Source organism: Taudactylus pleione, unplaced genomic scaffold (genome assembly GCF_031769625.1).
Source record: "Taudactylus pleione unplaced genomic scaffold, aTauple2 ptg000473l, whole genome shotgun sequence".
Lineage (NCBI taxonomy): Eukaryota > Metazoa > Chordata > Amphibia > Anura > Myobatrachidae > Taudactylus > Taudactylus pleione.
The window spans coordinates 7,655,326-7,672,846 of NW_028284875.1; the positions used below are offsets into that span (position 1 = coordinate 7,655,326).

At 45.7% G+C, this 17,521-nt stretch overlaps 2 protein-coding genes across 2 annotated transcripts in view; one reads left to right on the forward strand and one right to left on the reverse strand.

The window, feature by feature from the left end:
- Positions 1–17,521, forward strand: part of TFB1M (transcription factor B1, mitochondrial) — a 66,544-nt gene that overhangs the window by 23,980 nt on the left and 25,043 nt on the right. Inside the window, exon 5 of the mRNA XM_088448964.1 lies at positions 97–216. Coding sequence (XP_088305090.1) covers positions 97–216 — 120 coding nt within the window. The remainder of the gene's footprint in view (positions 1–96; positions 217–17,521) is intronic.
- Positions 15,271–15,936, reverse strand: CLDN20 (claudin 20). The gene has a single exon (XM_088448943.1). The coding sequence runs from the start codon at positions 15,934–15,936 to the stop codon at positions 15,271–15,273; it is 666 nt and encodes a 221-aa protein (XP_088305069.1).

Genomic DNA, 17,521 nt, shown 5'->3' on the forward strand with positions numbered 1-17,521 from the left:
CCTAACTATTAGAGAACTTTGTCCAATCCCTGCTGTAAATATCCTAATGATGTTATACTCATCCTTTTCTCTTTGTACTGCTTTAACTGTTTACAGAGGATGACAGCCCCCATTGGTGGCAAACAGCGGAGTAGATTGTCTATCATGACCCAGTATCTGTGCAATGTGAAACATTGCTTTACTATTCCTGGACGTGCCTTCGTTCCTAAACCTGAGGTAAGATTACTGCAACTTATCATATGTTAGTAAACCCCTTTAAAGCTGAGGGTGTTCTCAAACCTGTGCTGATTTTTCTACTTCAGGGTCCATAGGGTATCCACAGGATACCTTGGGGTATAGGTGTGACGTCAGTCGCAGGGCACCAAAGAGTTAAGCTTTCAGCCTCCCAGGATGCACTAGGTCCCCCTCCTATACCCCGCCCCCGGGCCAAGGCACCTCAGTTTAGTTTGGTGCCCGGCCGGAGTCGGGTGCACCTGTTGGAGTGGGGGCTAGAAGAGCCCCTGAAGCTTATTCTTCATGCAGCTGTGGCTGCACATCTGGATGAACAGCATGGACAGTCAGTCCTGACGTCCATGCTGTCTTCCCTACACCCCGCCGGTACCAGAACGCCGGTACTGATCCGGGGATGCTGGTGGGCATCTGGGGTCACAGCTAGCGGTGACCCCAGATGCTCCGGACCATGGCCGGATTCAAGGGGGACAGAGGTAAGCAGCGGGGTCCCGCGGTGGGTCCCCGCTGATCACATGGTCCTAAGTCCCCAGGCAGGGGGCTCCCTGGGGACTGGCTGCAGCGTGGAGCCAGGCGACCAACCTGCGCTTCCACTACCCCCTGGGACAGCGGACCGCAGCAGAGCGGTAGCGCTGCGGCGTCCCAGGGGTTAAATGCATGCCAGGGGAGCGCGCCTTCCCTGTCTCACAGCCGGCGCCTCCCCCGCTGCACACAGCCCTCTCTGCATGCTGCCGACTGGTCCTGTGGCAGCGCTCCTCCCCCAGGCCAGCCTCCTCTCTGCTCCTCGGCGGCCATCTTCTCCAGAACGCATGGTGAACGCTGCTGGAAGCGCTGGACGGAAGCATCGTGGTCTGGGTCCCCCCGCATACCTCTCCTCCGCTGTGGTCAGGTCTGTGTATGCAGCGCTGTGTCCTACCAGGCCCTGTGTCTGTGTAGTTGAGTGATCAGCGCTGTTAGTGCAGGAATTGTTATTTCTCTGCATTGTATGTGACTGTGCTAGCGCTGCTGCCTGTAACTTTTCTTCTCTAAACTGTCAGCTTTATTACTGTCCCTGTTCTTCTGCTAAAGCCCTTGCGGTGCGGTGCTGCAGGGTGGTCTCTCGCCTATTTAATACTTAATTGGTGAGAGAGGTCACATACGTGGTGCCATCATGTCTGAAAGTGATTTTCCCCTCCGGCTACAGTGTACCACGTGCAAAGTACCGTTAGCGGAGGGGGAGGGTAGCGCGGAGGGCCTTTGCCGGCAGTGTTTGTCCATGGCGCGGCCTATTACGGTTACAGCACCGGTACAGGAGCCGCCCTGGGCTTGTTTCGCTCAGGCGTTAACAGCTTTAGTGGGCCAGTTAGCTCCGCAGCCCGCGTTTACTCCGATGGGTTTGTCCCAGCAGTCTGTGGTGTCGTCACCCATGCAGGGGTTCCCACGACAATTGGTGGTACCCCACAGTCTCCCTATTTCCCCGCTCCCGGGTTCTCAGGAGCCAGCGTGGGTTAACTCCCTGACGAGTTCTGTACAGCACTTGTCGGATGTGTTGCAAGGGGAGTCTGTGATGCGGCCTCATAAAAGGCCGGTGGCGTCTCTGTCCGCTCCTTATGAGGATGACGAAGGGACGTCTGATGGGGAGATTCTTGATCCTTACGATCAGGAACCTCTCCATACTAAGGACGCTGATGCTAAGTCCAAAGTATATATTCCTGGACTTATTCGGGCGGTCCGCACAGCCTTGGTGATTGAGGACGAAGTTCCCCCAGCGGCTAAATCTAAGTATGCCTTTTTCAAAGATGTGAAGGGCGATGCCACAGTCTTTCTTCTTTCGGGTCAGTTGGTGGACCATTTAGAGGAGGCGTGGAAACAACCTGGCAAAAGATACCAGCCGCAGAGACGCCTGGCGGTGGCTTATCCGTTCGCGGATAATTATTTTGCTAAGTGGGAATCCCCTCCACAGGTGGATTCTCACGTGACCCGTCTTGTCCGTAGTGCCACATTGCCGATGCCATCCATGTCCTCCCTTAAGGATGCTACGGACCGCAAGGTAGAAATCTGCCTGAAGTCCGCTTATTCCCTTGCAGGGGGGGCAGCACGGCCGGCTATGGCCATTTGCTGGGTTGCCAGAGCGATGGAGCGCTGGGCGGATTCATTAGAGGCTTCTTTTGAATCCGACTGTCCGGCCGATCAGGCGGAGTTGATTGGCAATCTCCGTGATTCGGCCATCAACGAGGCGGCTCTAGACATTAGTACTCTGGTGTCTAGAATTTCTTCAGCAGCGGTAGCTGCTCGTCGCACTTTGTGGCTGCGATCCTGGAAGGCGGACGCAGATTCCAAGAAAGGTCTGGAAGCGTTGCTGTTTACCGGAGAAGTTCTCTTCGGTCCGGATCTGGATAAGATTGTGGCCACGCTGGCGGCAGCCAAATCTGCTTGTCTCCCGTCGGCCGCTGCTCCTTCTGGTTCGGGACCATCGTCCTTTCGGTCATCTAGGGCCCAGGGCAGGCCCAAACCACAGTCGTTTCCTCGACAGGCTGGCCCTAAGAAATCGGTCAAGCCCCGGAAGCAGGCATGGAGTACCAGACGTCCGGCCCCCAAGCCAGATGACAAGCCTGCGGCCTGACGGTCCGGGCCTCCCTTTGGGGGATCCCAGGGTGGGAGGCCGCCTGCTACAGTTCGCCCAGTGTTGGTCGACCACTACGACAGACACTTGGGTTCTGGAGGTGGTTTCCCACGGATACGCCCTCTCCTTCCGGCACAGACCCCCGGCTCGCTTCTTCACCACGGGTCTCCCATCAGACCGGAACAAGGCTACGGAGCTGCGGAAGGTATTGCACACTATGCTCCAGGCTGGAGTTATAGTGGCGGTTCCATTCTCCCAGAGGGGCCAGGGTTTCTATTCAAATCTATTTTTGGTACAGAAACCCAATGGGTCATATCGTCCGATTCTCAACCTCAAAGCACTCAACAAGTCTATGCGGGTCCCGAAGTTTCGGATGGAGACCCTACGGTCCATCATTCTGGCGCTGGAACCTGGGGACTACTTGGTGTCATTGGACATACAGGACGCTTACCTGCATGTCCCTATTCTTTGGCGCCATCAACAGTTCCTCAGGTTTGCAATCCGCAGCGACCACTTCCAGTTTCGGGCGTTACCTTTTGGCCTGGCAACAGCACCACGTGTTTTCACCAAGGTGATAGCGGTCATGGCGGCTTCTCTGCGGCTGCAGGGAGTCCGCATGTTGCCGTATTTGGACGACCTGTTATTGGTGGCAGGATCTCCAGAGCTCCTGTTACGCCACTTGGACCTGACCATTGCACTGCTGCAACGGCACGGCTGGCTAATCAACTGGTAGAAGTCCACTCTAATCCCGTCTCGGAGGATTCTGCATCTTGGAGCCTTATTGGACTCGGGACAGCAAAGGATCTTCGTGACGGAGGACAAGATCTCTGCTTTACAGTCAAGGGTGCGCAGTTGCCTGCACAACCGCCGGGTGTCCTTACACTCGGCGATGAGGTTACTGGGCTCCATGGTGTCGGTGTTCGACATGGTGGAATACGCCCAGTTTCACTCCAGACCTCTGCAGCACCTGATCCTGTCCAAGTGGAACGGGCTGACTCAGTCTTTGAAGTCCCAGACGATTGTGCTCACCCAGGAGGTTCGCCTGTCCCTTGCGTGGTGGTTACAGACGACCCACCTCAACAAGGGACGTCCGTTCTGGGTTCCAAATTGGGTCCTGTTGACAAAGGACGCCAGTCTTCGGGGCTGGGGAGCAGTTTCGGGTCCACACTTGTTCCAGGGCAGGTGGACGCCGACAGAAGCGGAGCTTCCAATAAATATCTTGGAACTCCGTGCGGTCTTCAATGCTCTCCAGCAGGCACAGCGGTTTCTCCAGGGTCGCCCGGTGCAGGTCCAGTCGGACAACGCTACCACCGTGGCCTACATAAACAGGCAAGGAGGAACTCGCAGTCGGGCGGCTCTCGTAGAGGTCTCTCGGATCCTGGTTTGGGCGGAGCGCAATCTTCCGGCCATATCAGCGGTCTTCATCCCGGGAGTGCTAAATTGGGAGGCGGACTTTCTAAGTCGCCAGGACGTTCATCCGGGGGAATGGTCCCTGCACCCGGACGTTTTTCAACTACTGGTGGACAGGTGGGGTCTTCCAGAAATCGACCTCATGGCGTCCCGGCACAACAACAAGTTGCCGGTGTACGGGTCTCGCACAAGAGACGAAGGGGCGTCTCTGGTGGATGCTCTGTCCGTCCGGTGGACGTTCCGGTTTGCATACCTGTTCCCTCCGGTCTCCCTTCTTCCACGGGTAATCCGGAAATTCAAACAGGAAGGAGGGACGCTCCTGTTGATAGCTCCCGCGTGGCCCAGACGGCACTGGTTCTCAGACCTTCAGGGTCTGTCCGTGGACATTCCTCTGCGGTTGCCGCTACGACCGGACCTTCTGTCTCAGGGTCCTTGCCTTCACCCGGACCTGACTCGGCTGTCTTTGACGGCGTGGCTGTTGAGACGGCCATGCTGAGGTCCCGGGGGTTTTCCAGCTCTGTGGTGCGTACCATGTTACGAGCTCGGAAACCGTCTTCCGCGAGGATATACCATCGCGTGTGGCATACGTTCTTCCAGTGGTGTCGACCGAGAGGTTATGCACCGCGGGAGTTTCGTCTGTCTCGGATTCTCGCCTTCCTGCAAGCGGGACTAGATCATGGGCTTCGCCTTGCTTCTTTGAAGGTACAGGTTTCGGCCCTATCTGTCTGGTTTCACCGTAGGATTGCTACAATCCCGGATGTGCGCACCTTTATGCAGGGTGTTCTCCGCATTCAGCCGCCCTTTGTTCCACCTGTGGCGCCTTGGGATTTGGCTGTGGTCCTGAGGGCTCTCCAAGGACCGCCGTTTGAATCACTGGGCTCAGTGGATCTTAAATGGCTAACAGCTAAGACTGTTTTCCTTCTGGCCATTGCTTCGGCCAGACGTCTTTCTGAGTTAGGGGCTCTTTCTTGTAGACCCCCTTTCTTGGTTTTTTATGGGAACAGGGCAGTGCTCCGCACTCGGCCCGAGTTTCTTCCCAAAGTTGTTTCCCAGTTTCATGTTAACGAGGAAATAGTTGTTCCGGCCTTTAACTCACCGGGTCTTTCCGTGGGTGAGGCCTCTTTGGATGTTGTGCGGGCCTTAAGGACTTATGTTGACCGCACTTCTTCGTTTAGGAAGTCGGACGCTTTGTGTGTCCTTTATGTCTTCCGTAAAAAGGGTTGGCCTGCTTCAAAGCAAACTTTGGCAGCCTGGATCCGTATGGCTATTTCTGAAGCTTATCTTCATGAAGGCCTACCGGTCCCTCCTTCTCTGAAGGCTCATTCCACTAGGTCTGTGGGTCCTTCGTGGGCAGCTCGACGTGGTGCCTCGGCAGTTCAGATCTGCAAGGCTGCTACGTGGTCTTCTGTCCATACCTTCGTGAGGTATTACAGGTTTGACACCTTCGCCTCTCAGGATGCTTCCTTCGGGCGGCGGATTCTCCTTTCTGCACAGGAGCGTCCCCACCCTTAAAGGATACTGCTTTGGGACATCCCCAAGGTATCCTGTGGATACCCTATGGACCCTGAAGTAGAAAATATGAGATATGGTAAGAACTTACCCTTGTTATCTCTATTTCTACGAAGTCCATAGGGTTCCACAGGACTCCCGCCCTGTCGCACCTGTGCTGCAGATGGGCTTTGCTCTGGTCACCGGTTTTCCGTCTCCCTCTGGTGAGAATGTGATTCTTGTATGTGTCCAGATCTTTGTTCTCTCTCTTCCTTCTCCTCCTCCGGCCTATGGCTTGGTAACTAACTGAGGTGCCTTGGCCCGGGGGCGGGGTATAGGAGGGGGACCTAGTGCATCCTGGGAGGCTGAAAGCTTAACTCTTTGGTGCCCTGCGACTGACGTCACACCTATACCCCAAGGTATCCTGTGGAACCCTATGGACTTCGTAGAAATAGAGATAACAAGGGTAAGTTCTTACCATATCTCATATTTTTATTTTTTATGCAGTATAAAGAAATATAATTGGAACCAGGTGTAGTAAATGCAACCTAAAACAAGTATAGAATAGAATCTACAGGTGTATGGCACAAACACATGGGATGTGACCGTTGTCATTGCTTTACCTGACCAGATCCTATGCATTATTGCCACCCCTATGATTCTACAGTTTATGTTGAGGAAATCAGTTCTGTGCAGAATTCTTCTTTCTTCTCTCTTCCTCAGTCCAAGAATGCCGGTTACCGCCTTTTCTGGGTGTTTAGTCACACTAACCTGCATTCTCCGGCTGCGCACAGTTAGCACCATGCTAAGTCAGAAAACAGCAATGTGGCCGGCCCTTAAGTCAGATTTCTGCTCGCACCCTCCTGAGAAATCCTGTAGCGGGACTTAACAGCGTGGCCAATTGAATAGCTCCGGGAACACCTTCCTTGGCTATTCCTTATAACGCTTAATTGAATCGTCCCTAAAGTAAATACAGACCAGTCCTGGTGGTGATGGAATATGTTAACAAATAATGCTAAACATCTGCAGTTGGTGTAGTAAGATGATTGATAAGATGTTTATTCTTAAACACACCAGTATAGTGTTGACATCACAATAAATGGAGGAAGAAAAATAGTAGTAACTTAGGGCCTGATTCGTTTACGTACAAATTAGATGGTGGGACATCTGCAGGGACCCATGCTGAGCATGTGCAGAACATGATCCCACAGACCGGCTGCTGCCATTTGGGGATGGTGAGGGTGTAGTCTGAACAATTCCCAAGTGAGATGATGTAAGTGAACGGAGCTCAGAAAGTTGTCACTTGGAGAAATCAGTGTAGACACTTATACTGTAGGTACTGTCATATATTTGTTACAATTATAAAAATTAATTCAGAATGTGACTTGTAATCATTTAGAGATGTTCGTGGTGATCAATAAACAATATACAATAAACAATATTGATAAGCCTGTGAAAAATATCTGATATTCTGACAGTCAGTCTGTAGCTGGCTCCATTGCTAATTAGTGAGTTTAGCTGAGTGAGCAAAAATGTGATGTAGGAATAGTTGCCTTTAAACTCTTGCGAATATATAGAAATTGACTGCCCATTCCATCCAGTGTGTAATCACTATTGCGTGCTACAGTGCGTCATTTGTTGCATCTTCAGATCTGCCTGCAGTGCAAGCCAATATGAAGATCAGGTGGAACGATCTATCAGGCGGTTGTACAGATGTTGCAGTATGTACAGACCGCCGAATATATTGTGCTGTCGCTGGGTACGCACATCGCATAGTGTGTACCCAGTAAATATCATAATGATGTATACACTGACAATAATTAATAAGGGGCACATCGTTTGAATGCAGGATAATCTCCACTTTCCAGTAGTGCCCACATGTGTTTGTGTCTGTATGGAAGAGAGAGGGCACATTTGGGGACATCCCCATGTATGGAAAACTGGTGTTTTCTGTTGGTTGGGTAAAATTGTCTGATGATGGTACTTGTCGTCCATTGTTTTAATGTGAATGACAAGTCCAACTAGTTTATTTAATTTTTTTTAGCTTTCCTGTTATGGACTACATAATTTTAAGTACACAATGGAAACACTGCAAGATTATGATGTTTTCTATGGTGTTTTATTGGGGATGCTTTTCTATGGTCTCTTATTGGGGAAGCTTATTTTCATCATAGGGTTCTATGATGCTTCCTAAAAAGTCTAGTATTGGTCTGTTCACAGCTACTTATTCCAGAAGTATCCTCATACACTAGTGCCGCAGTTGCACCAAACAGCCCTTCTTGGAGTGCCAGATCTAGTGCGACTCTGCTTGCACTGAGCCTCTCTTGCGTCTTTTTTGCTCAAATGTGCGAGTGACGTTTGTACATCTGTGTGCGAATAAGTCTGAATCTATAAAAAGCTATGATGAAGCAGCCATGGCTTTTTTTTTCATGCCAAGTTCCTTTGTGCTCATCTTCAACTTAAACCGCACAGAAATAATTTTTAAATATGTATAGTCGCAGCCTGGCGTCTCTGGTACAGGTTGAGTGATGTTACGTTGTGTCTGCAGTGCATATTAAGATGCAAATTTAAAGAGTCCCTACACTGCTCAGTGTGGCTCACTCGCTTCCAGGCTTTTTGGACCACGTATCGTATTCAGGCTAGGTGTATTGGGACACATCTGAAGTTTATGATGGTTTCTATATTCACATGATTTCAATTTATTGGATAGCACTTTCCTCCCCCCTGCAGCTTTACTATATTAATGTACATTTATTGTGTGTGTTTTTGTCAATTTTTTTTTTTACTTAACTAAATGTTTGGTGAAACGCCAAGAAAATAAACTTTACAGTGTTCCTTTGCAAATACAAGAACATTGTGAATACATAATGTACATAAATGTACATTCCTATAAATAACATCCAATTTTAACGCAGCAATCAATAGTCACTCAATAATCATGGATGGTAACCGAGTAGTGTAACTATTGTGATACAATCGAAAATCTCCTTTCATAATTAGAAAATGCAAACAGCCTTTCATGACCATTCGACTTCTCAGCAAGATCTATAGCTCTGCAGTCTCCATCACTAAAACACAGGAGAAAAATGAGTAGGGAGAGCAGCCGTGGGACAAGGGAACCAACGGCAATAGCCAACCCAAACGAGCATTTAGAAACACCGGAAAGGAGCGGAGAAAAATGGAAAAAAAGGAAGAGCCCCTTTAAAAATCCAAACAAATTGGAGTGTCTTCTGATATCACCCGAATACAGTTCCACTGGGATAGCTTCATTTGACTCAAGAATTCTATGCCTTTTGTCTAGCATCAAGGTTCCAATCTAGCTTTCCCATGTTTGAAAAAACTTTGAATGCTAGTTGTTTTTCTCTTGCATAGTTTCGATCCAGTCCATTCAGTTACAAGGTATGGGGAGACATCACATGAAACAAACAAAAAATAAATAAACAAAAAATAAAAAAATAAAGTTTTTGTGCTTATCTTTAAAAGGGGGTACCCAGTCCTCATGGATATCTATCCAAAAAACACCAGAGAGCCTGGGTGAAACTGCCTCTGACCCAGGCTCTCTGGTGTTTTTTGGATACATATCTTTAAAAGGGGGTACCCAGTCCTCATGAATAAGCACAAAAACTTTATTTTTTTGTTTATTTATTTTTTAGTGTGCAATGAAGCACACTAAATGGAGTGTATAGGAAAGAGTCCTGGACTGCACACCCTGAATATATAGAATTATATATAATGGGAGGTGCTACCTGTTGAGACTTTTATTGTAGGCACAGGAACAGACAGATCACAGGTGCACAAATCCAGATAGATAGATATATAGATATAGATAGATATATATATACGTACACATTATGCAATAAACAGAGGTTTTCAGCATAATCGTGGCCGAGTTTATGGACCTACCCACCATATACAGGTAACCTCTGTAGGGTAGGTCCCTAACATACTACGGTGGGTTTGTGTCTGTATAGTCAAGCGGTAAATTAATTAGAGTCTGTACTTTATGAAAACGTTGACAATTCTTGGTCTGGGAGGGCAAACACAATTGACTGGCCCCCAAGCAGTTTTAGTACAGTGGTCCAGTGGAAGAACTAGTGTTGCCAAAACTTTGTGGGCCTGGTTGGTGTAATGTGGCTGTGGTTCTTAAACAGCCTTTAAAATGTATTGAAAATTGTTATTGCTAGAATTGGGATTTCTTTTATTTAATGTTTTTTGTTTGTTTTGTGTGTGGGTTATTTTTTCACATACAAATAGTTGGTGTTTTTAACTGTAAATGACTACACCATATAGAAACTCCATACAGTTTGTTGTTTGTTTTTTTTATAGAGGAAGAGGATACCGTGCAGGAGAGAGGGGTTGGTGACAGATGGGTGGTGTTTTTGGACCTGTACATAATACTGCGGCTAACAGCTCCCGATGCCCGGGTTACCTACGTTCGGTATGTCAGGTTTCGGCGTGGGGTTAGTGATAGGCATCGGTATTTAGACGTCTATCATTAGTCCTGACTACATCCCGTTTTTTTGGACACAGAATTTTCCAGGATGCAAGCTATTGTGTCCCTATTCCTCACCATTTTCCCTATTGTGCAGCAGTTGTTGAGATTTTTTTCCACTCACTCCCCTAGGACTGCTTCTCTTTGTTCTGGCATCTTGTCCCTTCTGTCTCTTCTGGCACCTTGTCCCATCCCCTCTCTCACTCCTGGGACCCCTTCTTTCTGCCCTGCCACCAAGTTGACCCCCACCTTCCTCTCTCTCTTGTGACCCATCTTCTCTGCCCTGCTGTCATATCCCCTCTACTCCTTCTCTCCTGGGATCCTTTCTCTCTCCCCGCCATCTTGTCCCCTCTCCTGTCTCCTGGGACCCCTCCTCTTTACCCTGGCACTTTCTTTCCCTCTCCCTCCCTCTCTCCCCTCTGTTGTCCTCCTCTCCCTAGCCACTGAGAGCTGTGGAGTCTGCTCTAGTGTGCAACTACTAATAAATATTAAGGAGTTTATTTCTTTATCATCCATCTGGAGGCTGCCTTACATCTGGGTTATGTATAATAGTGGGTGGAGTCGGACACTAGCTAATTGAAAACTGTCTCCCACCCCCTATATTACCCCTCTCTTTCCACCGTAATCTGTCTTTTTAGTGCCTTTGGCGTAAGGCACTAGCTAGATAGGTCCTAGCTTTTAGTTAGGTTTTCTTTCTTTGTTTCATGATTTTGGGTGCTTAGTTCCTGGAGACAGACAACAAGCAACAACAGAGTTATATAGGTTAGAAGGTGTGAACCTGTATCCCACTCTAAAGACGGCCCCTGAGAGAGACTCCAAACTACCATGTCCCTGGGTCTCTCTCCATTCCAGACACGCATCTGAGGGGCCGCAGGCAAAAAGGTAAGATTTATTACAAAGTATAACAATCTTGTTGCCAATATACTGCTACCTGGTACACTGCTTTTGAGCAGATTGGCTGGGCTGTAATTACTCATTGTTCCTGTAGAGCCAGCTTGTCTCACACCTCCCATGGGCTGTTCAGCACAACACTTCTTCAATCCCCAGTTACAGAAGCAGCAACATTGGTTGGTACTTTCTCTCTCCACTTTGTGTCTTGCCAAGGCTTAATACATAGACCCCTATGTTTCCAGCAACTTAGTTAGCTCTGCTTTATTTTTATTATTTGCCTTTATGGTCACCAGCCTCCGCTCCAGTTTACAGGGCTCATAAAGTCAGAGCTGGTCCCAGTAGTTAGAATGTAGGCAACTCCTCTCTGCCCCAACTTTCACATGCGGCTAATGTCTGTGAACTTTGGGTGTGCGGGCCGCACCGAGTGTCATTCGCCGAAGGGTGACACCAGAGTGCAGACTCCCCCACAGTGACAGGAGCCGGGTGCTGCACTGTAGTATTAAGTGCAGCACCCGGCGCCTGACACTGTAAGGCAGCCAGCACGCACCCCCTGCACCCCCCATTAAAGAACGGGACCACAGGGGATCGGGCCGCGAGGTCACGTCCCATCCCACGAGGCCACGCCCCTTTTCAGAAGATACCGGTGAGAGTCTGTGTGATAATTGGTTAAGTATAAATACCGTACATGGTTTATCTTTGTATTGTGATGCAGCATGATTGTGGGACACTGAGAAGAGCTGCAGCCTGTACAGTATGTGTGACTGTGTGAAGTGCTGCAGAGTACATTGGGAGTATTGTGCTATATGCTGCAAAGTGTTTGACGAGGTTGTGCTACACAAGATTTGAGGGGGCTGTATGATAAATAGAGTGTGTTGAAAGGCTGTGTTTTGCTCAGCATAGTATAAGAGACAGCAGTGGCTTCACAAGTGGTGCCACGCCCCTGTCCCGCTAGGCCACGCCCCATCCCACGAGGCCACGCCACTTTTCGGGGCACGCGCGGCATTGCCGCGCTCACAACGTCTCTCCCCGCACCGGCTGACACCACGGTGAGGAGCGCGACTGCCGCCATTTTCTTATTTTGTGGATACATTGACAGAAGTCTGGTTAAAGCCTGACAGACTGTTCTAAGGTGGTTGAAGTCTGTTTTTCCATTCTTAGATCAGGACACCACCAGATGGGTGGTGTCTCCCTGAGTAGATGCGCCTATCGCCAGACTTCTGAAAGCTACGGTTCTTCCTAATATGTAGGCTGCATCCATAAAGGATTGTCTTGCTCCAGGAAGCAAAAGGGGAGGCAGCGTAAGGAGTTGGAGGAGTGGGGGAATGAGGGAAGAGGGAGAAGGAACAAAACTATTCTGCTGGATATAAGGGAGGGGAGCAGATATGTCCACTTCTGTTTTGTCAACCTAGTACAGCATGTTTAGGCTAACAGACAGGGAGCTGAGCCAGTCAGGGAAAATGCTAGAGCTGCTCGCCCCACTGTGGAGAGTGAGTGCTAGGTTGGCATAGCGCAGCTGCATGATGACCAGTGTAATACCCTGATCCATCTGCAGGATCAGTACTGATTCAGCTGGTGTGGAGGCGGAGTTGATTCTTCTGGACTATCTATCCTGTTGGATGGAGCTAATTATTATAATTTTTTTTTTTATTATTTGTTTTTTTTCACAAATGATTTGGATTTACTGTACTGCATTCCACAGGTCTAGCAGTCAAACACACAAAAAAAAACTACCAGGCTGCCCATAAACTAAAAAGTGGTCCTACTGCAAATTCAAAACAAATATCTGCAAATCCAAAGACGATTTACAATTCGGTGTAGAGTATAGGATAGGGTTTTGTGACCCTGCTCTACACCGGAGGCATGCGTGAGTGTATTGCCTGACAGATGCTATAGATCACCACTTAAGTGTCTGACTTGTACATGAGGTCTGGTGTTCAAATCCACCTTTAGAAGAGCTGTAAAGTGGCTACTGTCTACTGTATGTACAGGGGTATGTGTAATGTAAGTTTTCAATTTAATTTTCTACTCTATTATTTTAATGCATTGGGACGCTCTGGTATAAATATGGGACAGGTCCATGAAATAAACATATCACATGTGAGGGGCATGGGAGCTAACTTTTTAGAATTTTGAGGTTGCTCTCATTACATCCTTCTCCATGACTCATAAATGCTGTGCATGGATATGACTGTGGACGCAAATTTATGTATAGGGAAAAGGAGAATTCAAAAGATTTTGTGCACTACAGTGTCTGACTAAATAACCCCAATAATTAAAACAAAAAAAAAAATCGGAAGATTACTGAAAATATGCAAATCCAAAGATGACAGTTGGGTATAAACTGAATTTGCGCCTTTTTCAGAATTTATTATTTTTGTTATCTTACCCATGGGCAGATTAACTATTTGTTTAATAATGCAAATAATATACAGTAATAGAGGGTGTAAGTTTCAAAAAGAGTTTGCTACCTGCAAGAGATTTGAACACCAGGCGTCCTTCACCGTAGTCAAATACCTAACATGTCAGATATATGCTACAAAGCAGTAAATCTTCTGTAGTAATCCAGTTGGGTATTCTGTATAACAGTTTAAGGCCTTGTTTTAGCGTAGCAGTTCTCAAGCTCTGTCCACAAGACCCCAAAAAGTTTTCCATGTCATCTGTGGAACTTTAAAATGTGACCGTTGGTAATGCACCTGTGCAACTGCTATGTGGTCTGGAAAATGTGAACTGTTAGGGGTCCTGGGGATTGAGAAATAGTTTTAGTGTACATAGGACTTCCAGTGCACCGTGCAAAAAAATTGTCAAATATTCACGACTATTAAAAAGCCTTAATTAAATAAGAACTCCACCACACATCTGCTTTCACCTAATCGCCTAATTCCAGTTTGCATCTTGCAAGATGATTGACAATTGCTAATATGCGCAAAATTAGCATTTTTTTTCAGCGTGTTTAATTTTACACGCGACATAGAGTACAATCCTAAAGCTAAATATTAGTGTTGTACTCAGGATGGCAGTTGGCATGCAGGTACAGTAGAGTCTAACAAAAGTGCCACCTGCCGTTTGAATACCTGTTTAGCTTGTGCAAACAAAACGAAAACGCACTGCTTTGCGAAACCTTAATACGTCCTTGGCTAAGAACACCTCGTGGCACTCTATACAATATGGGCAAAACAAAGTACACATCTGTATATAATATTACTCTTACAGCATTGTCTGGAAAAAGAGACAAAAAAAAAATACTTGTGGATCGAACTTTTTTTCTTTTGTACGTCTCAAAATTATGAGGCAGATTAAATTACCAAATGCATTTCTTTGTTATTGCCATTGGGAACCTTTCGCATAGATTACAAACCTTTTACACTTTGTGATTCACCATTGTAAATTAAACTAGCAGCCAAAAAAATTTTGAGAAACCAAAGCAAATATTTCCACTACCACCTCCCTTCATTTTGTAAGATCTTACCTATATGCCCCCTAAATTGCTATATATCCACCTTTTTGATGTTGAACTTGATATTCTCATTTTTATTTTTGTCAGACTGCAGCAGAAATATTTTTTTTACAGAATAATTTAGAATAAAAGTGCTAATCTTTTTATGACCTGCGGTACATTTAGCTGTAAATAAGTTCTAAGCCTTAGCTACTTATAAGGCAGTACTGGAAGCCCTCTTACATAATGAATGCTAATGCTGCTGAATGCTTTTCAAACAAAGCTGCTTTTAGTTTTGTGTTACATTGCTACTACAAAGTGTTTATATAAATACTATACAGCAGATGTTTTTTATGGATTTACTTTTGTACAATTATTGAGAATGTGTGAATTGACCTCTAAGCCACTATGACTTTCATTTCTAAAGCTGTACAATGTGGGTGAATGTGTTTGGGGTTTGCATTTTTGTTGCTATGGAAATCCAATAGTGTTATTTTATAAGATCTGCAAAAACAATCTACAGAATTTTATTATTTTGAAACGTACAATTGTCTATAAAACCTATGATTTGTCCATATTTGTTTTTATTATCATTGCAAATTATTGGGGCATTTTATACACTAGCATAATTAACTAAAATATTTTATTGCCACCATTAGCATTTTTGATAAGTAAAATATATTACAGCTGTAAAACATTTTGTCATATCCTGTAAAGCTTTTTCATTTACACATAGTCCTGGAGGTTATAACCTGCACTGTTGTTTTCTGATTGCTGAGCTGCTGGCTCTTGTGTTTTTTTCGGCTGAGAATCCAATTCTTCCTGCTGCTTCTTAGTACAGGATGCACAGAAGATTGCACCAGCTAGGAAATGCAGTCCAGCTGAAATAAAGCCTACATATAGTGCTCCTCCTGGCTCATGTTTGCCACTCTCCGGGATGGACGGATCCAAGAAGCTGGAGATGATCTCTTTCATATACCAGCTCACTGAAATCATGCCAAAGATTCCCGCCAGCAAAAAGCATGTCCCACCAGCAAAAGCTATATGGCTTTTGGTCTGTAGATCACCTCCTATCTTGGTACATTTCATTCCTGCCATGGAGATGCATATCCCCAAACTCGACAATATGCAGGATAATACCATAGCAGTCCGAATGGTCTGAATGTAGACAGGGAGTGAAAGGATGGAGTATTTCACAGTGCAGCTAAACATGCCGGTGCTGTACCACGTGCAGTCCATCCAGAGACCTTGCGTTTGAGTGATGGCAGTAACGATGTTGGCCCCAGTGTCAGCATTGTTTTTCCAGTTTGGCAGCAAAGTAGCAACAATGGCTCCACACACACCTATTAGAGCAATTACAAAAGCCGTTATTTGTAACCCCACTGAGGCCATGGATGGTAATCCAAGTTACCTATTCCTGACTAGATGTCTAGTCTCTTCTCTCAGCTCTGGCAATGGTTCTGTAGAGAAATAAAAAGGAACACGACAGGGTTGAGTGGGGGGTGAGAAACACAGACGAAAAAAGCAGGCATACAAAATAAGTAATACAACAGGGCTTCAAAGCAGAGCTCTGTCAGTTGTGAATATGAGCCCTTCAAGAGAATAAAAGCCTGAGCTGACAAACACATACGGCTCTTGAGCATTTATTTGTTAAATAAAGATTTTAGAAACGGCTGCTGAACTTTTTGTTGCTTAGTCATGTAAATACCTCCATAAATAACACTGCTTTAACCCTTTAAGCAAAGGCTGGTTCCCTGAATAAGCTTAATGTTGATTTAATGATTTGTAGTGCTTTATTTAGAAGCAGAAGAACATTATCATAGATTTGTTAATGTACCAGTCTTTCCATACTATCCCCAGCTGAACATTTTTAATTTTTATTTTTTGTTTTTGCAGTATTTAAGTTTCTTTTAATTTCTTTCATTTTTTTTTTCTCGCTGTCTTTTACATTTGTATTTACTCTTTTGCGCTCTCCATTTTTGCACTTTCTCTTTTGCTCTTTAGCTCTCTCGAACTCTCTCAATATTCATAATATGCAATTCAGTCTAGAATAATTTAGCATACACTTATAATCTGCATTATTATTTTATTATGGTATGTATTGCTGAGAAAGAAAGCTCTAATTAATTGGTCCTCCTATAATGTTAACTTTTTAAAATGCATAGCTTGTCCTGTCCACTGTGCAGGCACATTTAAATAAATTATGTATCAAATGACAATCTGGAATTAAGATCAAAAGACTGGTTATAATAATAGCTCATTTAAGATCTAATGTTGAAGCATTAACTGTAGTTTAGTTTATATATACTTAAAATCACACAAAAACTATATTAATCTCATTTGACATTGTTTTTTATTCCTTCAATGCCATTGAGTCTACAGAGCACATTTTAGGACAGAGATGTGATCACAGTATACATTTGTGCTAACTATATTGCTAAAGGTTAAACTATTCTGCAAATTAGAGATTAATGTTAGCATTATTATTTGTGCTTGTTACTGAAGAAGATTTGACTTGACAATTCCAGCGTGTTAGTTTCTTTAAAGCCTTGGTGTAAAAAAAATAACAAAAAAACAATACAGCAGTAATGATGCCTTTTTGTACTTAGTGGGTGTCCTATAGCAATTGTATTAGCATAATGACTCATTGATCCATGACTTAAAGAGAGCTGCAGACAGACATCACAGCAGAGAGGTAGTAGAAGAGCACTTACTGGTAAATAAACGTCTGTGTCCTATAACTTTCTTGCTGCTAGAGGTAGACAAATTTGGTATAAAATATAATATTGCTACTAGCTTCCAAGTATAACAATTAAGATTATATATTGTAAGAACAGGCAGCTTCACTTTGTCTGATGTTCTTTGTACTTTGTGTCCTGTATGAAGAAAGTTTGTTCATCTTAGTGTTGCTGGGGAAATAATGTGAGAGCCAGCAACACATGCAAGGAAGGGAAATTGTTGTATTGCAGATGCTGAG